We start from the raw sequence: 25,935 nt of genomic DNA, 5'->3' as shown, positions 1-25,935 counted from the left end.
TTGAAATGCACAAACCTGAAGTTCTTCTATGTGGTGGAATAAATCCCAGTAAATACTAACAGTACCCTGTGCCCCCACCACAGTCTTGATCGAACCCCTGATGTTTACAGTTAGAGGAAAGTCCCCGTTGTTTTTAACACATGCAGAACAGATAGTATATGTTATTTTAAACAGGGCTGCCATACACCTGGAATTTCCCAGACTTAGCTGGAATTCAGCCCACATAAAATGTCCGGATGGAAATTGCTGAAATCCAGATGTATGGCAACCCATGTTGATGTTGTGAATGTAGATTTTGGCAAATTTCCTTTTTCCTTTCCTTTCCTTTTATTTTATTTTTGAGAATCAAAATAACTTTGAGCTCAACAACTTTGGGCGACATTTTTGCCCCCCCCCCCAAGAGCAAAGTGTCCAGACTTTCACTTTTTTGAAATATGGCAATTCTTTATAATACCACAAGTGAGTTTGAATTGTTACTACTGTCATGGAACTGATAAAAGAGGAAGTGCTGTTTCGTTTAATCTTAAGTGGCAACAACTTTGAAAATACCATTAAGTATTTCAATAAGTAGACAGGCTGGGGAGAGATAAATGATTCTCAACTTATCAAATAATCATTTCAGACATGTTTGCTCTGGGGTGATCATCATATTAGGATGCAGATTATCTCTATCTCTATATATGTATTACATAACTACCTCATTTTAGCTTGTACTTACTGGTAGTATGGACTCTGTGCAAGAAATCAGCAGGGAAGGGAAACTGAGCAAGGATTGCATGGGAATGCCCTTAAACTTTCCTTTCTTTGCATCAAGAAACATATTTCTTATTCTCACTGGTAGGGGAAGCAGATACACACTTTTCTGTATTACATATAGATAGAGAGGTAGGTAGGTAGGTAAGTAGATAAAATAAACTTTATTTCTCTTTTTGAATGAGGAAAACAAGTACACATATGAACAAACATCATACGATTTCCACTATATATAACCATACCTTAATATTATGGAGCCAGAATGCTTGCTGTCCTGCAATTATGTGCTTTGAATGTATAGTCCTGGCTCCACATAAGGCTTGTACACAGTTGAAGGCATTACATTTCTGAAACCCAGGAGGGGAGAGTATTCTTGTGCTTTGAATCCTGCTTGTGGATTTCCCACAAGCACCTGGTCAGTTATTTAAGAACAGGCTGTTGGATTAGATGACCATTGGCCTGATCCAGCAGGCTCTTCGTGTGTTCTTACGTTCTTAAGGTCTTGAGTTGTGTGATTATTATGTTATGTTTGTTATGTTGTAAACCATCCTGTGGTCTTTGGGTGAAGGGCTATATAAATAAAATGAATAAAAATATTTGGGCACACCAAGTAATTTCTATAACTGTTATCAGGTTTGAGTGTGATCTTTATTTTGAGAATTCTTTTGTAAACATCAGCCTTGGTCAGCTCAATTATGCCTTGATTAGACTACACCTGGAGTACTGTGTCCAGTTTTGGGCACCACAGTTTCAGAAATATATTGACAAGCTGGTGAATGTACAGAGGTGGGTGGCCATGATGATAAGGGCCTGGAAACCACCATTTTGAGGAATGGTTGAGTGAGTTTGGTATGTTTATCCTGGTAAAAAGGGGGTGAGTGACTTAGAGTGGAGGAATGTTCATCTTTTCCCCAAAAATATCAGGGCATAAGGTCACCAAATCCTCTCTTTCTCTAATTAACTTTGAGACTGCTATAAATTATTATAGCTATAAATTATTAAATTATTATCATCTCCTGGCAAATAGAAGGGGAAGAAATGGAGGCAGTGAGAGATTTCACTTTTTTGGGTTCCACGATCACTGCAGATGGTGACAGCAGTCACGAAATTAGAAGACGCCTGCTTCTTGGGAGAAAAGCAATGACAAACCTAGACAGCATCTTAAAAAGCAAAGACATCACCTTGCCGACAAAGGTCCGTATAGTTAAAGCTATGGTTTTCCCAGTAGTAATGTACGGAAGTGAGAGCTGGACCATAAAGAAGGCTGATCGCCGAAGAATTGATGCTTTTGAATTATGGTGCTGGAGGAGACTCTTGAGAGTCCCATGGACTGCAAGAAGATCAAACCTATCCATTCTCAAAGAAATCAGCCCTGAGTGCTCACTAGAAGGACAGATCCTGAAGTTGAGGCTCCAGTACTTTGGCCACCTCATGAGAAGAGAAGACTCCCTGGAAAAGACCCTGATGTTGGGAAAGATGGAGGGCACAAGGAGAAGGGGACGACAGAGGATGAGATGGTTGGACAGTGTTCTCGAAGCTACTAACATGAGTTTGGCCAAACTGCGAGAGGCAGTGAAGGATAGGCGTGCCTGGCGTGCTCTGGTCCATGGGGTCACGAAGAGTCGGACACGACTGAACGACTGAACAACAACAACATAAATTATTACTGAGAGGATCTCAGATTCCCTAATCCCTTTTCTCCTAAAGTGCTAACCCTGTCAAAATAATGGGGATGTATTCTTCAATTATTTCTCTTTCTTAGTTGCTCCCTGTTGTTCAGCTCAGGCCTCAGTACAATGATGTAGCATTTAGGAGAAAAAATGCAAACCAGTAACCCAGCACTGGAAGCCAAGATGGAGAAAATCTCCACAGCCACCATGTCCTTTCCTCTTGAACTCAGGTAGGTTGGAACAAAGGACAACCAAACACTACAAAATGCCATCATGCTGAAGGTAATGAATTTGGCTTCATTAAAACTATCTGGTAACTTGCGGGCTAGGAATGCCACAGTGAAGCTGGCAATGGCCAAGAGGCCCATGTAACCCAAGACAGTATAAAACATGGCGACTGACCCTTCATTACATTGCAGAATGATCTCTTCTGTTACTGAGTGCATGTCTAAATCAGGGAAAGGGGGAGAGGTTGTCAACCACACAGTACAAATACCTGCTTGAATAAGAGAGCAGGAAAGGACAATAGAGTTGGTCAGTCTTTTCGTCACCCATTTCTTCATCCTAGACCCAGGCTTTGTAGCTAAAAATGCTAGAGAAACAATGGCGGTCTTTGCCAACACACAAGAAACAGCCACTGAGAAGATGATTCCAAAAGTTGTTTGTCGAAGAAAGCAGGTCACTTTCCCGGGTTGTCCAAGGAATAACAATGAAGAAAGGAAGCAGAGCAGGAGGGAAACAAGGAGAATGTAGGTGAGGTCCCGGTTGTTGGCTTTGACAATGGGAGTATTTTTGTGCTTAACAAAGATTCCTAACACCAAGGCTGTGACCAGGAAAAAGGAAACAGCAACTGTGGCTAAACTGATCCCTAATGGCTCGTCGTAAGAGAGAAAGCTTGTAGTTTTGGAGGTGCATCCATTTTTCCCTTCATTTGGAAATTGTTCTTCTGCGCATTTGAAACAGTCACCCATATCTGAAAAATAGAAAAAAAATACAGTTCAATGCCAGTTCAAGTGTCACAAACTGTTCTCCACTCCATATGCAAGTTGTAGTTCATGCTGATTTCTGGCTGCATGTGCCAAGTGTGTAGATATATGAATATGAACATGAATGCTTTGAACATTCAAAGAAAGCTGCTGTGAACAGAAGGCCTGTTCAAGAACAGTCAAGTCATCTTACATAACTCAAGTAACCCTCTTTTGATGGAAAAACTGGAGTACTATACCTGTCTTGTTGGAAATCTCCCCTTCTGGGCATGGAACACAATTGTAACAGCAAAACTTTTCCCCTTCCTTCTTTTTCTTCTGATTACCAGGCTGGCAGTGCTCATTACACAAAGAAATGGGGAGTACCTAGCCATAATAATGGATTGAGTTACAATGAGAGATTTGATTGATATATTAAAAACTCAGTTATTGATCTCCAAATAAAAAAGCTCACTACTCAGCCCAGTAGCATACCATACAGAAAAAGAGCTGGCCCACAAAGAAAACTTATCTCAATCACCCAGAATCTATTTCATATTAAAACAAGTTGCAGCATATATTATGAACTTCGTTTCACCCATATTGAACTTGTAATATTATTTTTAGAATTGCAGTTTGGGGCTTTAATGTTATAACTAGTGTTGATTTTGATATAAGATGATAAAGGTTAGGATAAGAGATAAACTTAAATAATCTGATAATGTTATAAGATAAGTTAAGATATAGAATATATTAATGGATAAGTTTTGTAAGAAATTAGAATAGAATTATAAGATTTTTGAAGTTATGAAAAAGGTATTCATAAGTGACGCAGGAGGAGGAGACAGGAGGAAGTCCCAATAAGATGTAGGGAAAAATCTATTTTGTTAAGAAGAATAGTAAGTGGTTGTTTTTGTTGTGTTTTTATGTTTGTTATTGTTGTTATGTTGTTTTTGTTTTTGTTATGTGAATTTTTTTAATAAATATATTTTTAAAAAAATAATGTTATAACTAGTGTTTTTTTTATTTTGGGAGTTATGTAACACTGACTTTATTTTGGAGTTTAGATAATACTAGGCAGCAAAGGAAATTAGAAATTCAAAGGACCTCTATGGTTACCTGGTTAAATCCTCTGTGCCACACAACCATACTCTCATTTATAGTGAATTCTTTCCCTTCGGAATCACTGGGGCCCACCCTTCCGATTTTCAATCTCTGGAATGACATGTTTGGAAAAGTGACCAGGTTCATGATGTCAAATCCACCACCCACTTCCCTTTTGTCGTTAAAGGACACCGTTTCTCCAGCTGAGTTGTTAAATGAGATTCCTTGAAGAAACGGATGGAGCTGTTTGAAAGAGAAGTAGAAATAAATAAAGTTAAAAGAGAGGGAAGGAACGGGAGATAAAATTGTATTGGATATTTCATGTGACTTTAAAAATATCATTTAGCTCAGGGATGTGGAACCCCAAGTCCAGAGTCCAAATGCAGCCCTCTCTATGGTCTTCAGCATTGTCCCAAGACTACACTCTCATGGTCATCCTTCATTGGCCCTGCAACATGACTTCATTAGAGATGTCGGAATTACAAGAAGAAGAAGAAGAAGAAGAAGAAGAAGAAGAAGAAGAAGAGGAGGAGGAGGAGGAGGAGGAGGAGGAGGAGGAGGAAAACAGAAGCAGAAATTGTCCACTTATTCATCCCCTTTCTGGAATGGAAATCAATCCAGTTAATATTAATTGGTATTTGTTGTTGCTTTCAATCAGCAAGTTATACACAATGGATAATGTCCCCCCCCCAAAAAAAATTACATTCCATTTCTTTTGCATTGAAATGAATAGTGGGGGGGGATGGGCCATTCTTTTACTTAAATTCTAAACTGATGCAGATTGCATAAATGATTTTCTTAATTACATCAAATAGCAGAGAATGAGGAAAAATAACAGTATTCGTTGGAAACTAAACTGCAGCAGATTATAATGGAAACAGCACTGATTATAATGAAGACAGTTCAGGATGAAAACTGCTGCCTTATCCCATCATCAGCCTTCCTTAGATGCATTTGCTTGGCCAGAACATGTCTTGAAACTGGGATAATGCCTCTTGCTTGTCAGAATGGAGAGAGATTATTTGCGTACGCAAGTTCACCTTTGATAGCTGCATGGCTGGAACATTGTCTACTGCGCAATAATAAGAATCATATCCATTGCTCTGTATACATTTGCCTAAGAAACCTGTCGGAAAGTGAGAATTCGTGCTGCATTGTAGAAAACAAACTGTTTCCAGGCTCCCGTTATACGAAGAATTGTCAAGGCACAAAATCTCACCTATACAGTGGTACCTCAGGTTACGTACTCAATTCGTTCTGGGTCGCTGTACGTAACCTGAAACGTCCGTAACCCAAAAAAACATGCTTTGAAACACTTCCAGGTTATGGGAGTTCGTCGCCCGAAAAGTATGCAACCCAAAGCGTATGTAACCCGAGGTACGACTGTACTTTTTATTGAAGTAAGAATATTTGTAGTGTAAACTTTACCTGCCATGGCTGTATATGATGAAGATCAACAACTGTACTCCCCCACATTGCTTTCTGGCTGGATCTAGATGAATAAATGGCATGCAAAGCATGAGCCACTGCATAAACACCATTATAGATACTGTAGCTATGGCCTGTCATATGCGTTTCAAAAATAGGTCTAATAAGATAATCAACCTTCTCCTCCCCGGTACACATTCCATCAAATGGCACTGACCCTCTCAGATTTCGGTATATACAGTCAAATGCTTGCTCCCAGAATTCTTTAAGAAAGCCATCTCCATCGGTCCAATAAGGTTTTACAACCTCAAGGAATTCCCTGAACTGTAAAAGATCGTTTGAGTGAACTGTAAAGGAAATGGCACCTTGGAACAGTTCAAAATCCCACCCCCTTTGATGTCCTGGAGATAGTAAATCCAATTGGGTTGTCATAATCCACACCTTTCTAAACGATTTATTTTCCTTGTTTCCGGGATCTCGTAAAAAGATTACAGTTCTCAGCCATGCAATTGTCAAAGATTCTCCATAGATGATAAACACACTGACTTTTTTGTCACTGAAAGGTACATATATACTTGAGGCTATATTGATAATTTCATCCAAGTCGTCCAAATACGGTTGTTGTGGGATTCTTTTGGTGAAGGCCGAACAGATTCCATTTTGTGAAAGCATAAGTTCCAGGGTCTGCAAGAAATGTTCTCCGCTGTTGTTATCAAGAGCAAAGATACCAACCCACAGCCAACCAAAATACTGAAGTAACTGGATGATTCCCACATACTGTTGGGTTTCATTAGGGACCATGCAGTAGAAGGAAGTGATCTGAGTGCTATGAATCTCATGAGGGGAAAATGAGCCATATGTGAGCTAAAAAGAAAAAAGAAGAAAAGGACAGATATTATACGGGAAAATTAGGCAGACTCTGTCAAATCAACTACTACATGAAGGAATTTGTAGGATTTGGGGGGAATTTGGGCAAGGTGTTATGAAATTTATGGGAGGGTTTCTATTAGTTCTCTCTCTCTCTCTCTCTCTCTCTCTCTCTCTCTCTCCTCTCCCTCTCCCTCTCCCTCTCCCTCTCCCTCGCTCTCATTTTGCAATAAATTATTCACAGAATGATGAAATAAAAAAAATGTCTGCTTCCCAGAGCAATATTCCTACTTGTGGAATCTTGTATAATCCTAAAATGTCCGCTATATGGAAGGAGGTATCAGAGCCAAGTCCACCAATGATGGCTATGAGGTTTTTCTGGGAGCCACATTTGTAGTTGGGGACAAATCTATGTGATTTGAAGAGAAGTTGCAGAGTAGTGTGATAGGTCATTCTCTCATCATAGTAGCTGTCATAGATGTGGAACCCAAGAGTGACATTGGGCAAGATATTGGGGTTTTTGTTGACCTCATTCACAGCAAATGCCAAGGCAAGAATGTGCTGGTAAAATTTTGTTACCATTCTATAAAGAGAAACAATTTATTATTATTATTTCAGGAAAGATTTCTGTAATGCATTACCGGTAAATTGTTGAAGTGGTAACTTCTGTCTCTAACTGGTCCTTCTATTTCTCTGCACAAAATAATTAACGTACACCATTCTGACATCACAAATGACAACCTCCAAAACTAGCTGAGCGACAGGACTTTAGCCCCCAATGTTGTTCTGTAACTGACATTAATGTGGTTGTTCTGGAATATTAAAGATGAACTGCAACAAGAAACAGTGGAAGACAGGAATGCCTGGCATGCTCTGGTCCATGGGGTCACGAAGAGTTGGACACAACTAAACGACTAAACAACAATTAATTTAATTAAGTGCTAACGTGTATTTTTTTATTTGAAAAATTTCCTGTGAATGCACTGCAATGAATTTGCACATGTATGCCTCCAGATACATTTGATCCAATTAAAGAAAATGCCATCTTTCTCCCCAGCCTGATGTTACATTCTAAAACAAAAGGAGTTCTTATTATATGAGAACAAACCCCATATTTACTGTGGGGTTAATAATATGCACAATTCTCAGAAAGTGATTGGGGTAGGATAAGCCTACATGAGCTTTCTTTGAGCATGCCATCACTCATACAAAAAAATTATTTGTCTTCTTGCAAAGTTCAGAATATGCATGGGGGGAGGGGAATGGTTTCTTACTCTGGAACATCAAATAGCCTCCCAGAAGGATGTTCTGTGAAGGAAGCTTCACTGGCAGGGTAAGTGATCTGAGAAGCCATCCCACCAATGAGAAAGTCCCCTGGCTGGTACCACTCATGAGGAACAGGGAGGGGATTGCTAATGGGGCACTTCATATTATCTACTTTGCAAACCTTGACAGATAGCAGAAAGAGGAACATCAGTAGCAGCATCCTAGCAGCAAAGCTCATCTCTAGACCCACTCTCTACCCTGCCCATTCATACCAGCTGGATAGCTTAAAACTGTTAAAAAACAAAACAAAACAGGATGGTGCTTGACTTTGCCAAGACACCTCTTAAGAGAAATGTCTTGCTTTTAGTGTCAACAAATGCATGCTATGAGTATTAATGGAAGTTGCCAATGCTCTCAATTTTAAGTCTGGCAGATAACATAGAAAATGAGGACAATGTCAGAAATGGAATTGACACAGCCTTGTCTGCTTCTTGCCCCTACTCCCAGCTGTCCGTGGCAAATGGGTTCATTTATGTTCACTTTCAGACTTCTGTATTGATAGTTTTCTATTGCTTTCTAGAAAGCCTTTGGAGTTTGGACTATGTGAGCAAATTATAGTGATTGTGACAATTCCAGTGGGGAATAATTAGTTCTTCAGGTTTTATTTTTCCCCCCACCCTGTTTAGGGTGTTTTTCTCCCAGCTCCCACTCTTCTCTGCTGCATTTGGTGAAATAAGTAGCAGATGGTTAACACTTGCCCCCGTAGGGAACAAATGTCAGCAAGGAAGGTTGGTTGAAACATGGTTTATGAAGCTGTGGGACTTGATGTTAATGGAGGGGGGGGCTGATTAAGTTTGAGACTGAAGAAACAATAGACAAAAAAAACCAGACAAGTTTTGTATAACATAGCTTAGCTTTATGTCCTATGCAACTACATTGAACGTGGCTATAGACCACCAGCAATTTTCAGGAACATATGGAAATGGGAAGGGATGAGTGAAGGGTTTAATGGGTTTTTTTGGTTTTTGTTCTTACTTTTATCGCGTAGTTTGGGGGGGGGTGTTATGTTGGGAACTGAGATCTACATATGAAGTTATTAATAATAATAGTTATTATTTATTATTATTTATACCCCACCCATCTGACTGGGTTTCCCCAGCCACTCTGGGTGGTTCACAACAGATTAAAAAGAGAATAAAGCACCAAATATTAAAAACTTCCCTACACATGCCACTAACTCTGCTTACATAAGATATACACAAAACAGGAATGTAATATTATTTAATTCTGTGATATCAGACAAGTTGATTAAAAGCTGAGCTGATTAATTCTTTTTCCTTATTAGTTTATCCTTTCTGTTGAGATCAGGCCTCAACACAATAATGTAACATTTAGGGGCAAAGATGCAGCCTAATAACCCAGCACTGGAAGCTAAGATGGAGAAGATCTCAACAGCCACCATGTATTTTCCCTTGGTGCTCAGGTAGGTTGGAACAAATGACAACCAAACACTGCAAAACATCAACATGCTGAAGGTGATGAATTTGGCTTCATTGAAACTGTCTGGCAACTTCCTTGCCAGGAAAGCCACGGTGAAGCTGATGATGGCCAGAAGGCCCATGTAGCCCAGAACAAGATAAAACATGAGGACAGACCCTTCATTGCATTCCGATATGATCTGTGTAGGTACTGACTGCATGTCCAAATTGGGGAAGGAGGGAGAAGTTGCTAGCCACACTACACAGATGCCTGCTTGAATCAGAGAGCAGAAAAGGACAATGGAGTTGGCCAATGTTTTCCCCACCCATTTCCTCATGCTGGACCCTGGTTTGGTAGCCATGAAAGCTACAACCACAGTGATGGTTTTTGCCAATACACATGAAACTGCTACAGAGAAGATGATTCCAAAGGAAGATTGTCGGAGACAGCAAGTCAACTTCTGAGGTCTTCCTATAAAAAGTAAAGATGAGAGGAAGCAGAGCAGGAGGGAGACCAGGAGAGTGTAGGTGATGTCCCGGTTGTTGGCTTTGACTATGGGGGTATCTTTGTGCTTAATAAAAGTTCCTAACACTGCGACTGTGATGAGGGAAAAAGAAATAGCAACCAAGGCTAAACTGATCCCTAGAGGTTTCTCATAAGACAGAAAGATTGTCAGTTTCGGGATGCACCGATCTCTGTCCTTGCTTGCATAATGATCTTCTGGGCATTTGGAACAGTCGTCCATGTCTGAAGCAATAAAGAGCAATCATCACAATGCTAATTTTGCACATCAAATTTGTAGTCAACTTTATTTAAAAAAAAAAAAATCTCCAAATGCTTTACATTAAATACATGCAGCAACCATTTTGCACCACTTGCATTCCCCACCCCTGCACACGTTGGCAGAGTGTACATAAGCGTGCCTTGCCCCCTTCCACCCCACAGTCTGCTCCCATTCTGCCCTTTCCGCCTGTACTATAACACAGTATTTGTTTTTAAAATAAAGAACTTGTCAACAAAATAAAATAATACAAAAAATCATTACTATTTGTCATATCATTTTATGATTTTGTATGTGACATTGGACTAACACCAAATCAATTATTGTGTATTTTCCTACTATGGAAATTCCAATTTTCAGGTGGCATAAGAGACTGTAGCAGGTATATGCAGAGATATCTCCTGTGCAACTGGGGGGGGGGGGAGAGAGAGAGAAAGAGAGAGAGAGAGAGAGAGAGAGAGAGAGAGAGAGAGAGAGAGAGAGAGAGATTTCAGCATGCAGACACTGTGCTTGGAGCCATTTCTGCCTTGTTCCGACAGTAAGCCATTTTTTCGGAATGGTTTTTGCAATATCAACCCACCTGAGCCCTGAGATCAATGGGGAGGGCTGTGCGTGGTCACACTGAGTAGTATGTTTCAGATCCTTGCACAGGGCAACTTAGTGGTGGTTCCCCAGTTTTGGTGCTCCCTCCCCTTGGAGGCACAGATAGCCACATCATCACACTTTTAAAGGCTATCATTCGTTTTCTTTTATTTCATCTGTTCTTTGTGAGTTTCTATTCATAGGATTTTTATGGGAACCTCTTTGGGAACATAAAATAAATGTAAAGAAGAATAAAAGAAAGTGAAATGAATAAATAAACAAATCCGCATTGGGGAAAATAGGTTAACAAGAGGGAGTAACTTGAACAGTACTGAGGTTTGTGGTATGCTCAAAATGGACTAAGCTGCCCTAACTTGATTAATTCCCACTCATAACCAAACATATTAACTGAAAGGATCCAGAAGACAAAGACATTTAGACCTACCCTTCTGGGTGGAAATCTTTCCTTCTGGACACAGGGTGCAACTGTAGCAGCAAAACTTCACTCCTTCCTTCTTTTTCTTCTGATAACCAGAATGGCAGGAGTCACTGCACACAGAGACAGGCATCACCTGCCCATAAAAGGGAAGAAGAGATTAGTAGAATGGGGAATTTGGCCATCTCTCTGTTTACCCCCCTTAAGCACATGATGAACTAACATGGAAGAATTCAGAACAGGGTACATGCAATATAAGCATTCAAAAATCTGCCAAAACTGTCCCAAGCACATTGTGCACTATTTTTGCAGTCTCTTGTTTAGGACCATACTTCTTAGAATAGTATAATAGGGTTATCCTAACAACTTTCAGCATCCTTAACAAACTTCAGCACTTAGCTTCTTTGGGGAAAGCCACTTTGATTAAAGTGGTCTAATTGCGCTTTAAACATAAGATATAACTGTGACCAGATTACCAAAGGCCACCCAACTACAACAACAGCAAAAATGATTATTATTTTTTCCCTCAGAATAAGCTGTTAATTTAGACAACATTTCCTACAGGGACATTTCAGTACATATTGGCATTCATTATCCATCTGATCTATGTTAAGAAAACCAATCCTTTGAGAAACAAGAATCTCCAACCAACATGACAGAAGGCATAAACTGGAAGCTTATCAATAATCCAAACCTGGTTAAATGTCCTGTGCCACACAATTATGTCTGTATTAATGATTAACTCTTTTCCTTCCTGAAACTTGGCATCCACCCTTCCAACTTTGACTCTCTGGAATGATTTGTTTGGGAAAGTGACCAGGTTCATTATGTCAAATCCACCTCTCCTCTCCCTGTTATCATGAAAAAAGATTGCTTCTCCAACTGAGTTATTAAACAAAATGCCTTCAAGAAATGGGTGCAGCTAGTTGAAAAAGAACAAGGGTGGTTAGGAATGGGATCAAAACCTATTGAAGTAAATATGCTTTAAAAAATCATTGACAACATTGCTTATGTAGTTTCACCTTACAAAAAAATCTTTCTAAAAACAGTTTATATTTAAGGCAAGAGAACCAGTATAACATGGTAGTTATAGCTGAATATTATTATTATTATTATTATTATTATTATTATTATTATTATTATGTTGGAAGATGCATTATTTTTTATATTCTCTTCATGTAAATGAGATTGTTTCTTTGTGAATACACTACCTTCCAGGGCTGGAGACCTTGAAGACTTTTGCCACTCATCATTGGACTGTGTTTGTATCGGGATGACTCTATGGCATGCAAAGCATGTGCCACAGCATAGACAGCATTATAGATACTGTAGCTGTGGCCAGTCATGTGCATTTCAAATACAGTTGCAGGAAGATTCTCCAACCTCTCCTCTCCAGTACAAGATCCACCAACCTCGACCAGCTCCTGGGGCTCTGGAAATAAACAGTTAAATGCTTGCTCCCAGAAGTCCTTGAGAAAGCCATCTTCTTGATTCCAGCCAGGTTTTACCATCTGAAGGAATTCCTTGAATCCCAGAATCTCATCAGAGTGAATTGTGAAGGACAGGGCCCCGTCAAACAATTGAAAGTCCCATCCATTCTGAAGGCCTGTTAATGTAAAATCCAGCTGGGCTGTCATAACCCACACCTTTCCATGTGATGTGCTTTCATTGTAGCTAGGAACTCCTATGAGCACATATGTATTCACCCATAGAATGGTCATAGAATCTCCATAGATGACAAAGGTAGTGGCTTTGCTCTCTGAGAAAGCTAGATAAATAACAGAAGCTAATACGTTAACTGCATGGACATTAAATGCATTGTTTTGGTTTGGAATCATTTGTGTGAAGGCTGAACAGATTCCATTCTGAGAAAGCAATGGCTCCAGGACCTGTGTGAAATGTTCTCCACTGTCATTGTCCACAGCAAAGAGCCCAATCCAGGCCCAACCAAAATGCTTCAGTAAGCTAATGATCCCAATGTACTGGTTTGCTTCACTTGGGACCATATGGTAAAAGGAAGGCAACTGTGTTGTGTGACTCTGCTGAGAGGTGAATGAACCGTAAGTGAGCTGAAGGGAAAAACACAAATATTTTAAGAGGAGCATCTGAGCCTGTCGACCTGTGCAAAACATGAATATTTATCAGAGCTGTGGAAAAACTCCTTCACAATTTTGGGAGCAGGCCAAAATTGTATTAAAGGTCTCTGAAATCTAGACTCGGGAAATGTAACATTTAGTATCAGGTATAAGAGAATTGATGTTTTTGAATTATGGTGCTGGAGGAGACTCTTGAGAGTCCCATGGACTGCAAGAAGATCAAACCTATCCATTCTCAAAGAAATCAGCCCTGAATGCTCACTAGAAGGACAGATCCTGAAGTTGAGGCTCCAGTACTTTGGCCACCTCATGAGAAGAGAAGACTCCCTAGAAAAGACCCTGATGTTGGGAAAGAGGGAGGGCACAAGGAGAAGGGGACGACAGAGGATGAGATGGTTGGACAGTGTTCTCGAGGCTACTGGCATGAGTTTGGCCAAACTGCGAGAGGCAGTGAAGGATAGGCGTGCCTGGCGTGCTCTGGTCCATGGGGTCACGAAGAGTCGGACACGGCTGAACGACTGAACAACAACAACAACAAATAAGAGGAGGTCTGATGATAAGCACCTCTCATTTTCTTTTACTTTTAAAACAAAGTCATAGTTCATTTTAAAATGAAGTCACAGTTCATTTCCACCCCCACCCCACTTTTAAAGAATATTGCAGCTGCTACACACTTGGGAATTGGCACCACTAAACTTCAGGGGAACTTAAGCAGCAGGGAAGGTTCTGATTTTCTCACATCCATTCCTCTGCTTATTCTGACCCTCAAAATTACTCCCAGCATTCCAGGAGAAGAACGAACTTAGTGATTATCCCCCATTCACCCATATAGAAATCTTACCTGTGGATACTTGTATAGGCTTAAGAGTTCTGCCATATGGAAGGAGACATCAGAACCAAGTCCCCCAATGACAGCTATGAGGTTTTTCTGGGCGTTGCATTTGTAACTGGGGACAAATCTTCTGAATTTGAAGAGCAGGTCCATGGTGGTCCGATAAGTCATCCTTGCGTCGTAGTAGCTGTCATAGATGTGGAACCCAAGGGTGACATTGGGCAAGATGCTGGGATTCTTGTTGATCTCATTTACAGCAAACACCAAGGCCAGGATGTGCTGGTAGAATTTTAGCACCACACTGCAGAGAGAGTTTGAGTGCTCTTTCAGCAAACAAGCACTTAAGGCAGCAAAACAGTGTAGAATAATTCTGCTCCATCCTGTCTATAACCAAATTGCTTGCCACAGGGACATCAGTCGTGGTGATTATGATGATACTGAATTTCTACTGAGAGTACCCTGTTCCTAAGATATTAAAACTCTTCCTTTACAGACAAAATAACATGTGTGAAGCATCATGACACTGACAAAGGTTTTCCTGCCTTGAACCAACAGTAAGTCCTAACTTGCTTTCCAGTCCAGAAGTTTCTCTCAGAAATTTAATCCTGGCGACATATATTCAACCATAACTCAGTTCCAGCACCACTCAGGTAGGCTCCATTCCCTATATAAGAGCGCAAGAGAGGTGTTCAATGTGAGTTCTGGCACCTCTTTTACTTGGAAAAATAGCACTGGATATAGTTCTGAAGAAGCCATTCTTTGAAGAAAACACCATTGTAATACATTGTTTTCCCTCTCTCTAAGGAGCCTAAAAAGAAGAAATACAGGTGTACATGACCTTGTACCTAAAGCAGATCTTTTTGCGTGGACAGGTGGAGTCCCCCAAACCCAGGCGACCCCTGAGCGGAATAATGACACAAGACAACGTGCTATGGGGTTAAAATTGGCCACAACTTTATTAAGATTCAGATGTAGGTAGACCTTGGCTCAGGCATTGGGCGTTTATCCTTCCCAGCCCCCAGCCAGGGATCTGGGAAACTTCAGGGTTATCCAGAATGTGTGGGGATTTGGCTGGCTCTGGAGAACATATGTTCAAGCAGAGAGCCCGCCCCCCATTTGCCATTGCTGGAGGGGGAGGGCAATGATAACCTCTTGGCGTATGGTCAATGCCTCCCCCCTAGACCCCTTTAACGGGAACCCTGGTATCATCGCCGCACTGGGGGCATGGGGTCACTGCCCCACGCCCCCTCCCATTTAGGAAGATGACTAAAGGATATTGCCCAAGGCCTGAAACCGCCAAAGTTGTGACATTTTGCTATGGGAAAGCCGAAACCTGCCAATGCAGGAAAATTCCTTTCCGGCCCTTCAACAGCGGCCTTGACATAGCAGCACCTGCTTACCTGTGGAGAAGAGGTTAACCTGCAAAATTAAGAGTTAATTGAGGGAGTGGAGGGTGGGAGAAGCTCTGGAGCCCGACTGCCATTTCCCAGGTAAGCTACGCCTTCTATTGTATGGGCTGGGTGATCCCTCTCTTTACCTGGCCAATTCCCCTGGCAACGCTTCCCCCAGGCAGGATTGGACGCTGGCTGAGGTAGGCAGAGACCACAGGTATCCAGCCTGGGGAAGGCGACCCCAGCCCAAACTGTCAGGTGCCACTCTGGGATCCAAGGGGGCTGCGTGCAACCACGCAAAAGTTGCTCCCCATTTAATGTGGGGAACGGTCATTATTGCAATATTTTGTGTATTTCATATTATTGATAACAGTTTTGTAGTGATTTATTTATTTACTGAGATTGGATTTCTATACAAATATTATTTACTGATATTTGAAAAATTTGTTTTATTACTGTAGTTTTTCGTGTATAAGACTAGGTTTTTAAACCAAAAAAATTAGGTTTAAAATTGGGGCTTGTCTTATACACAGGTAGTGCTGAGGTGTATTTCCTTAATTTGGAGTCCCCCAAAATAGGGGGCGTCTTATGCATGAGGGCATCTTTTTTTTTTATAAGAATTTATTGACATTTTCATAACAAAACATAAACCCACACCCACACCTACATATATAAAACAAATACAGACATAATCACGATTCTTCTTCTTATACACATATAAGAAAATATTCTAATTCCGAATCTTGACGGTTGACTTCCCCTGCCTCCTCTCCTTCGGTTTTAAATCCATATCTGCTTTAATAACATCATCTCTCTAAAAAATTAAATTCATTTAAAAAGATTCAAATCTAGACAATAATATTAATCCCTAATAATTAGTAACAAATCTTTAAATCTTAACAAATTATTCTTATATCAAATCTATACGAAATTCTTCTATCTCTTAACTGCTGCTAATAACATAAAATTCAAAATATCCCTATTCTTATTGAAACATACAATAAAACTTAATGTCTTAACCCTCCGATTTCAGATTACCATAACAGACCATTTATATTCTACACTTAATACACTTCACCCTATTCCCCCTCTGTCCATTGTCCATTTCCATCTTTCACCGGAACCACTGCTCCAAATGTCCTCTTTTCTTGTACGTCCACAGAACCAGACACAGTCCCCAACAGTCCTGGCATCGAGCATCAGGATACACTGTTCACCTTCCAACGGCTTCTCCCATTCAACGCTGTATTCTTCTTCTATTTGAAAATATCTTAATTTCTTGCCCTTCGCTCCCGAGCTCTCACCTCGGGGGCTGGATATATCATTTCTCGCCGTCCCCAGGCTGCCACCACCGAGGAACGCTTCTTTTTCCGGGAGTCGCCATGCCGTCTCTCTCAGTTTTTCAATCATCTCCTTCAGCTCTTTGCCAAGGCTTTCTTCCATAGTATCGAATATCTGAAAGGTCTCCTCTGTGGGAAGTAGATTTTTCTTCATATCCCCACTCAAAACCTTCAATTTCTGATTAAGCAGTTCCAGTTTCAATATAATAATCCTTTCTTCATCAGTTAGTCCAGAGTTCAAAACAACTTCAAAGACAAAGCCCAACATGGTGAGGACAGGCATAGGCATCAAATTTCAGTTTCTATTTCAATGTTATCCATCTTATAGCAGTAATTTTCCACTTCGGTTCAGAGTTTTCGCAGCCATTTTCTCTGAAACCGGGGCGCAAAGACCAAAACTTTCAAAAGGAATATTCTCCATCCTCTTCCTCCCCAAAGGGAGATCTATAAAGTCTCACTCATAAAAAAATCTTAACAATGTAGCCATCCAGTAGCAACAGTATCACAGACCGTTATTTTCTTGCCACCGAAGGGTTAAAGGCAGGCTTCCTTTCTTTAAAGCCTCCCGGGTTGTTAAGTCTTTAAGCTCAACAGTTAATCCAATCAATTACTCACGACCTCCGGGCTTCTTTTCCTTTCATCTCTCAGGGAGAACGTCGTCGCTCATCAAGGCCAGTACTCGCCGCTTTTCCGCCCGGTTGGGGCATTTCCCCTAATGGCCCGGCTCCGCGCTCCCTTCACCCCCACTCCCCCTTTACAGGGGGAACGAGGGAAGGGTGCGTAGCCTAGCGGGCCCGCCGGGGAGCCCGAGGCACGGGACGCTCTTCCCGCGCCTCACCGGAGCCCCGCGTAGCGGTGGCGGGGCTCCAACCCCCGGGCTGGACTGGGTCGCCTCGCAGCCAAGGCAACCCAGCGACCGCCCGTGATGGCGACCTCGCCGGAAGTCGAGGGCATCTTATACACAGAAAAATATGGTATATACTATCATATTCCGTATGGATCATTGAATATTATTTTGTTTGATATAGCTTTCCTTTAAAGTGATATTTTCTAATAATCACTAATTTGTTTTGGATCAGATGGTTATCAGATGTGTGATCTTTCTTCTATACAGGTGGGTAGCCATGTTGGTCTGCCATAGTCGAAACATAATAGAAAATTCTTTCCAGTAGCACTGTATAGACCAACTGAGTTTGTTCTTGGTATGAGCTTTCGTGTGTATGCACACTTCTTCAGATACACATGTGTATCTGAATATACACATGTATATCTTCATATATATTTGTTTCTTTCTTCTATATTTTGTGTTTTTCCAGCTTGTACCATAGGAAGATTGTATATAAAAGTAAAAGTAAAACCAAATCAAATCCTATCACTTGTATGAGCAACAATCTCAGGTGAAGCAGGTTAAAGGGGGAGGGGAATGCTTACTTTGGAACCTCGAACAATTCATGATTGGGAAGTCTATTGAAGAATAGTTCGTGGAAATGGTAAGAGATGTGAGAAGTTATCCCACCAATGATGAGGCTCCCGGGCTGGTACCACTCATGTGGAACAGGGAGAGGATCATTCATGTGGCACTTCCTGGTATCTGCTTTACATTGTTTGAGAGGCTGAAGAAGCAGCAACAACACATGTAGACCCATCATCTTTATAGCAAACATCCTCTCTAGCATTCTCTTGCTCTAGCATCCAGCCTTACATTAATGCCTTACTTTGGGTGGTGCCTGACTCTGCCAATAAAGGAAAACAACACACTTATCTTTAGCGTCAGCAGAATCCGAGTGTGTGCCTCAGCAGGCTAGTAGAGAAAACCAATACAGACTCTGAAGCCTGTTCTACAAAATGGCAACACACATCACAGCTCAAACTGGCAGAAGCTTACCTGCATCTTGTCACTCATCAGTGACAGGGGGCTTGCTTGTTTTCTATATCTACTTATAGAGATTGTGCTTTTACTAAATGTTGTTATTTTCTGAAACACCACTGGAGCTTTGGCCAGGTGAACTAATGACAGTAATTTGGATAGCTGCAGGGGGAGATAACGTACCTCTGCAAAGTCAACTGTGCTAGAAGCATTTTAGATAGAAAACATGTTTGTCTCTACTTGAATCTGACCACAAGACTTCTCAAAGAGACTACAAGTGGGTGACAGGTCCCAGACTTCCAGGCGGAGCAAATTCCAACAAGAAAGTCTTACCCTAGAGGGAAGCCATTGACTTGACAGGCGGACATGATGAAGTGCTATGTTCAATCGTTTATTGAAACACATTTCCATAATTATGAAAATTATCAGAAAAATATGATCACTGCCCAGTTCCAGTTTTATGAGCCACACTAGATACAAGGTTTGCCATGTAATTTGGAATTGCGAGTGCAAGTTGCAACAAGAGTGTGGTGAGCAGCAGGACTGTGGAGGTTTGAAAGGCCCCTACAGATTTTATCCTTATTGAGCTTTATTCCTGATTCACTTGCACCAAACCAAGCTTCCATGGAGGTTAGATTGTATCTGGTCTTCATTGAGCATTTGTCCTGATTAGTCTGTGCGGAAGTTATAAAATAATCAGAATTCATCCTGTTTTGGGATGGATAAGAAATTTGATTCAGTTCCCATTTAAATGCAAATATAGCGAATCCACACTTTCCAAAGCAATGTGAGAACTAAAACACAGACATCCCCTAAAATTCAGATATTTATCCCACTTTTGATGCAGTTCTCCAACCAGTGTCCAGAAAAATGCATAGGTTTGCAGAAATGTGTATAAAAATGGAAAGACCAGTAAAGCTAACACACACTAAATTACTTACCAAAATGTGTACACACAAATTTATTAGGAGAAAATTTTATTAGGAGAATTTTGCACTAAAATGCTGATGAACTTTCATGAGTTTTTTAAGAAAAAAAATATTTTCAAATTACTGCAGAAATGTAAAGAACTGAATTTAAGATTGGGAAAATCAACATATCATTCCATTCCCAACCCTGGCTTGCTTGCATGGTGCTTATAAATCTACACATTAAAAATTAGTTGATCCCACTCTTTTCGATTCATTTCCTTATCACTTTCCTAACAACCAACAATACAGGTTTATTTTAAAGTGGATACATTGCACTAGGGCAGCAGAACACTTTGATCTATTTTAAATGCACAAACCTGTAGTTCTGCAATGTGATGGAATCAATACTCATAGTAGCTCATCCCTGTGCCCCACCCCCACAGTACTGATGGGACTTAGCACCCCTGATATTCACAGTGGGAGGAGATAATAGATGTTAAATAAAATGATAAGTGACTTTGATTTGTTGCTACTGCAATGGAACTGTTAAAAATAGAAGTACTGCTTCGTTTAATCCTGTTTGTGGGTTTCCCAGAGGCATCTGATTGAACAGGCTGCTGGATTAGATGGGCCATTGGCCTGATCCGGCAAGCCCTTCTTGTGTTCCTATGTTCTGAAGGTCTTGAGATGTGTGATTACTATGTTATTTATTATGTTGTAACCCATACAGTGGCCTTTGAGTGAAGGACTATATAAATAAAGAGAATGAATTAATAATACTAATAATTTTTTTTTAATAAGATTTTTATTATTTTACCATAAAACAAAACAAAAACATCATTAAACATACATAAACACAATAAAAACATAATACACAATCAACAATATAAAACACAACAATACCATACAAAAAAGAAAACTTATACAAACCTTACCAAACATTTATCTTTTGTTTCTCAACTTGTTTTTAACTTCTTGGGGGGACTTCCCCTGGTCCCTCCTCTGTCTTCAAAAACATATATACTCTTTAGGTAGCTTCATTTCTTTTCCCATTAACTTATGCTCAACATCCTAATGCTCTTTAAATTTATTTAAACCAATATATTTCTTAACTTATGTTCTATATCTTGAAACCTTCTTATGCAAATAGATCTATCACATCAAAATTTCTTCTGAACCATTATAACTAACCTTAAACTTCTAAAAGCCGACTCTTTTATATATTTCTGCTCAAATATTCAAACATTCAGTTTAACATACTTGACTAAATAGTCCTTAAATTTCTTCCAATCTTGCGACACCTTCTCCTCCCTCTGGTCTCGGATTCTGGCGGTCAGGTCTGCGAGCTCCATGTACTCCATCAGCTTCATCTGCCATTCTTCAATTGTCGGTAGCTCTTCCCCCTTCCAAGTTCTTGCCAATAAAATTCTAGCCGCTGTCGTGGCATACATAAAAAATACTCTATCCTGACTGGGTATCTCTTCATTGGTCATGCTCAAAAGGAATGCTTCTGGTTTCTTGCAAAAGGTAATTTTCATTACCTTCTTAAGCTCATTATAAATCTTATCCCAGAAGGCCTTCACCCTTGAACATGACCACCACATATGATAAAAGGTACCTTTCGAGGATTTACATTTCCAACACACATCCGACATTTTAGAATTCATTCTAGCTAACTTAACTGGTGTCAGATACCATCTGTATATCATTTTCATTACATTTTCTCTTAAGCTGTTACATGCAGTAAAATTGATACCTTTCTGCCACAATCTCTCCCAGTCATCCATCATAATATTATGACCCACATCTTTTGCCCAATCTATCATTGTTGATTTAACCAATTCATCTTTCGTATGCCACTCTAGCAACAGATTATACATTTTGGAAAGGTTTTTAGAGTTCGATTCGATCAGTTCTGTTTCCAGTTTTGATTTTTCCACTTGAAAACCATTTTTTTTTGTCCAATTTAAAAGTTTCATGTACCTGGTGATATTGCAGCCAGTCAGGGACTTGGCTTTTGACTTGATCGTAACTTTTCAACTTAAACGAGTCCCCTTCTTGCTGCAATATGTCCATATATCGTAACCAACTTGCAGACATGTTTGGTCTCTTATAGGCCTTGGCCTCCACTGGAGATATCCATCTAGGAGTCTTTCTCTCCAATAAGTCCTTATACCTAATCCAAACCTGATACAGAGATTTCCTAATTATATGACTTTTAAAAGTTCTGTGAATTTTAACTTTGTCATACCAAAGGTATGCATGCCAACCAAACATATTATCGTGTCCTTCCAAGTCCAAGACATCTACATTTTCTAATTTAAACCAATCTTTCAGCCAGCAAAAGGCCGCTGCTTCAAAGTAAAGTCTTAAATCCGGCAGGGCAAAGCCTCCTCTCTCTTTGGAGTCTGTTAGAATCTTAAACTTAATTCTCGGCTTTTTGCCCTGCCATATAAACTTCGATAAGTCCCTTTGCCATATCTTAAAACAGTCCATTTTATCCAGAATTGGTATGGCTTGGAATAAAAACAGCATCCTTGGTAGGACATTCATTTTAATCGCTGCTATTCTTCCCATTAACGACAGTTTCAATCTTGTCCATATCTCCAGATCTTTCTTTATCTCTATCCACAGTTTTTCATAATTGTCTTTGTACAGGTTCACATTTTTTGCTGTGAGATTGATTCCTAGATATTTTACAGATTTGACAAAATTGAGGCCTGTGCCATCTTGTAGTCTTTGTACCTGTTCTGCACTCATATTTTTACTTAAAACCTTGGTTTTCTGTTTATTTAATTTGAAGCCAGCTACACGTCCAAATTGTTCAATTAACTCCAAAGCTTTGGGGACACTGCTTTCCGGTTCTTGCAGGGATAGCATCAAATCATCTGCGAAGGCGCGTAATTTGTATTCTTTCTCTCCCACCTTAATTCCTTTTAGCTGTTTCTCTTTTCGTAACATATTTAAAAGGACCTCCAGGACCGTAATAAATAATAAAGGGGAGATAGGGCACCCTTGTCTTGTTCCTTTTTCAACTTCAATTTCCTCCGATATCACACTGTTTACTATTATTTTTGCTTTTTGTTCTGTATAAATGGCTTTGATGCCATTTAAGAATCTTTCTCCAACTCCCATCTTTTCCAAGTTCTTTTTCATAAACATCCAAGATACCTTGTCAAAGGCTTTCTCCGCATCAATGAATAATAGTGCTGCCTCTGTATTTATGTTTCTTTCCAGTTTTTCTAAAATGTCCACAATAATTCTTGTATTATTGCTTATTTGTCTTCCTGGAAGGAAACCTGCTTGATCTTTATGTATATAGTCTTTCAGCACTCTTTTTAATCTAGTAGCCATAACATTTGCAAAAATTTTGTAATCCACATTCAAAAGGGAAATTGGCCGATAATTTTTCATTAGCGTTCTATCTGTATCTGGTTTTGGGATCAGTGTGATAAAGGCTTCTTTCCACGTCTCTGGTGCCCTATCTCCTTCTAATATTTTATTGCAGATTTCTTTCAAAGGCTGCGAGAGCCAATCTTTAAGAGTCTTATAAAGCTTTGCTGTTAGTCCATCTGGTCCTGGCGCCTTTCCTAATTGCATATTCTTAATTGCATCCTCTATCTCTTGGGTCGATATTGGGTGGTTGAGAATTACTAGTTTATCCTCTGGGACTTTTTGCAGACTATTTTGTTGCAGAAATCGGTCTATCTCTTCTTCTTTTATCCTCTCCTCCTTGTACAGTTGCTTATAAAATTTTTGAAAGCACTTTCTGATTTCCTCCGGGTTCTCCACTATTTCCCCATTTACTGCTAAATTGCCGATGACATTTGCCTTTTGTCTTTTCTTCAGTTGCCAGGCTAGTAGTTTTCCACATTTATTCGCTGATTCAAATGATCTTTGTTTCATCATTTTCAATTTCCATTCTATATCTTGGTTCATAATTTTAGCATACTGGGATTGTAAGTATTTAATTTCCTTTTGGATTCTTAAAGATTTGGGATGCCCTCTTAACTCTTTTTCTTTAGCTTTGATTAATTTCAACAGTCTTTCCATTTCCACATTTTGTAATTTTTTCTTTTTTGCTTTTTCACTTATGAGGAATCCTCTCATTACTGCTTTACTTGCATCCCAGGCAATTCTTTTTTCTACCTCCGAATTCCAGTTGATTTGAAAATACTCCTTCATCTTTTTCACAGCTCTTTCTACCAGCTTGGTGTCTCTCATCAACGCGTCATCCATTCTCCATCTGAAGGAGCCCTTGGAAACCATTTTGAGAGTTACCTGTACAGGATTATGGTCCGAATAGGTCTTTGGGCCGATTTCTGCTTTTTGTATTTTAGGTGCCAATTCGTTCGATATCCAAATGTAATCTATCCTCGACCATGACTGCTGAGATTCGCTAAAATAAGTTGCCTCAGTATCGGTGGGGTTTTTCAACCTCCAAGCATCCTCCAAATTTAAATTATCCACCATTTCAAAGAAAGTCTTAGGTAGTTTCCCATCATTTGTTAATTTAGTTCTTTGGGATCTGTCCATTAAAGTGGAAACTGCACCATTAAAATCTCCAAGGCAAACTAGTTTATAATCCAAATAGTCCAACAGCAAGTCATGTATTTTTTTTGTAGAAAATTGACTTTCCATCATTTGGTGCATAAAGTCCCAGAATCAAAAATTTTTCGCCTTGTATTTTGATTTCAATTGCGATATATCTCCCTTCTTCATCTTTAAATAGCTGTCTTGGGCTATATTTCTCCTTTGCGTATATTACCACACCTCTCTTTTTGACCTTATCTGATGATATGAACTCTTGGCCTAGCTTTTTGTTTTGTAATAATCTTCTATGTCGCCGAACTATGTGTGTCTCCTGTAGACATATAATGTCCAAATTCTTCTTTTCCAATCCATGAAATACTCTGCGTCTCTTTGGTCTCTGGTTCAATCCCCGTACATTCCATGTCATTAGCTTGAGCGCCATGTTCCTTTGCTTTAATCCTCTCCTCCAGTTGCTTCTGCTTTCTTATCTTCTTCTGGGTCTTTGTCGCTTGGTCCTGGTACCCCCGGCGGTGGAAATACTCCTGGACGTCTATGTAGAGATGGATCAAGTGACGCACCTTTAAGCTCTTCCAGGTGTTTGTCCAAAAATTTCTGCTTTTCAGCCAGGGATTTGATTCTTATCTTTTTTCCCTCAAATGTAAATGCAAGACCTTCTGGAAATTCCCAACTGAAGGAGATGTTGTTTCTTCTTAGCTCCGCAACCAAGTCGTTGTATGGAATTCTTTTGTCCAAAAAGAATCTGGGGATATCCTTATAAAAAATGACTTTGTTCCACTGTACCACCAGGTTATTTCTGTAATGTAGATCCAGAAAGAAATCCCTGTCGTTTCTATCGTGCAACACAAGCAAACAGTCACTGACTGTTTTGGTGCTTTTCTTCCCTCTGGATCCTCTAGGCCCGAATCTGAAGGCCTTCACTATGCGTGCTGCGACGTTTACTTCTTCCAATTCCCAATATGACGAAAATTGCTTCACAATAAAGGCTTTCAGGTCTTCACCTTCCAATTCTGGAAGACCCCTGAGACGAATGTTCCCCTCCCTCTGGTGGAGTTGAAGAAAGGCAAGAGACTCTTCTACAGTTCTCTGTCGTGTGCCAATTCTTTCTAGATTCTCCAAGTCAATATTGTCCAATTTCTGTTCCATTTTTTTATTTTTTCCTTAACCACTTTAAATTCCTCAGAGTCCTTTTTCAAGGTTGTTACCTCCTGTGCTATTTTATTTATTTCATCTCTGTTCTTTCTTACGTTCTCCTCAATTTGGCCAATTGATCTCTCCAATGTATCAGTGGAATTTTTTATATCCGCTTTTAAATCAACTTGGAGTTTTTCTATTGCAGAGTTCACTGTAGCATTAACTGATGTGCTTATTGTATTGACTGAGGCCTGTGTTTGCTTCAACCCCTCAGTCACACATTTAAGACCTTCTGCTATTTCTGCTACACTTGCAGCTAATTTCTCCATTTGTTCTTGTAAAGTTAGGGAAAAGGAACCTTTTCTTTGTACAGAGCTAGATGTTTTGGATCTAGTGCTCTCATGCATGTCCTGTGAGCTCTGCAATTGTAATCTCAAGGTCACTCCAGTTGCTGTGGTAACCGTCTCAGACATTCACAGCAG

At 40.0% G+C, this 25,935-nt stretch overlaps 2 protein-coding genes across 2 annotated transcripts; both read right to left on the bottom strand.

Annotated features, from left to right (window-relative positions):
• Positions 1–2,494: 2,494 nt before the first annotated feature.
• Positions 2,495–7,369, bottom strand: LOC117059345 (vomeronasal type-2 receptor 26-like). The gene is made up of 4 exons (XM_033171007.1): positions 7,079–7,369; positions 4,508–4,735; positions 3,649–3,775; positions 2,495–3,396 (listed from the first exon to the last, which is right to left on the bottom strand). Exons 1-4 carry the CDS (start codon positions 7,367–7,369, stop codon positions 2,495–2,497), a joined length of 1,548 nt encoding a protein of 515 aa, XP_033026898.1.
• A 2,008-nt stretch (positions 7,370–9,377) lies between these two features.
• On the bottom strand, positions 9,378–18,881 carry LOC117058910 (vomeronasal type-2 receptor 26-like). Its single transcript, XM_033170324.1, has 6 exons — positions 18,876–18,881; positions 18,422–18,603; positions 14,269–14,599; positions 12,026–12,253; positions 11,341–11,467; positions 9,378–10,279 (listed from the first exon to the last, which is right to left on the bottom strand). Exons 1-6 carry the CDS (start codon positions 18,879–18,881, stop codon positions 9,378–9,380), a joined length of 1,776 nt encoding a protein of 591 aa, XP_033026215.1.
• Positions 18,882–25,935: the final 7,054 nt, after the last annotated feature.

This window comes from Lacerta agilis, chromosome 14 (genome assembly GCF_009819535.1).
Source record: "Lacerta agilis isolate rLacAgi1 chromosome 14, rLacAgi1.pri, whole genome shotgun sequence".
NCBI lineage: Eukaryota > Metazoa > Chordata > Lepidosauria > Squamata > Lacertidae > Lacerta > Lacerta agilis.
Note: the sequence above shows the minus strand (reverse complement) of the source record. Positions and strands in the feature narration are given on the sequence as shown.

Coding starts and splice junctions, on each gene's coding strand:
- LOC117058910 (XM_033170324.1), bottom strand. Junction 14,600..18,421: donor GAATTGTTCGAGGTTCCAAA/GTAAGCATTCCC, acceptor TGCTGCCTTAAG/TGCTTGTTTGCTGAAAGAGC. Junction 11,468..12,025: donor GGCACAGGACATTTAACCAG/GTTTGGATTATT, acceptor TTTTATGGGCAG/GTGATGCCTGTCTCTGTGTG.
- LOC117059345 (XM_033171007.1), bottom strand. CDS start 7,369: ATGGTAACAAAATTTTACCAGCACATTCTTGCCTTGGCATTTGCTGTG. Junction 4,736..7,078: donor GATTATACAAGATTCCACAA/GTAGGAATATTG, acceptor TCTTTCAAACAG/CTCCATCCGTTTCTTCAAGG. Junction 3,776..4,507: donor GGCACAGAGGATTTAACCAG/GTAACCATAGAG, acceptor TATTATGGCTAG/GTACTCCCCATTTCTTTGTG.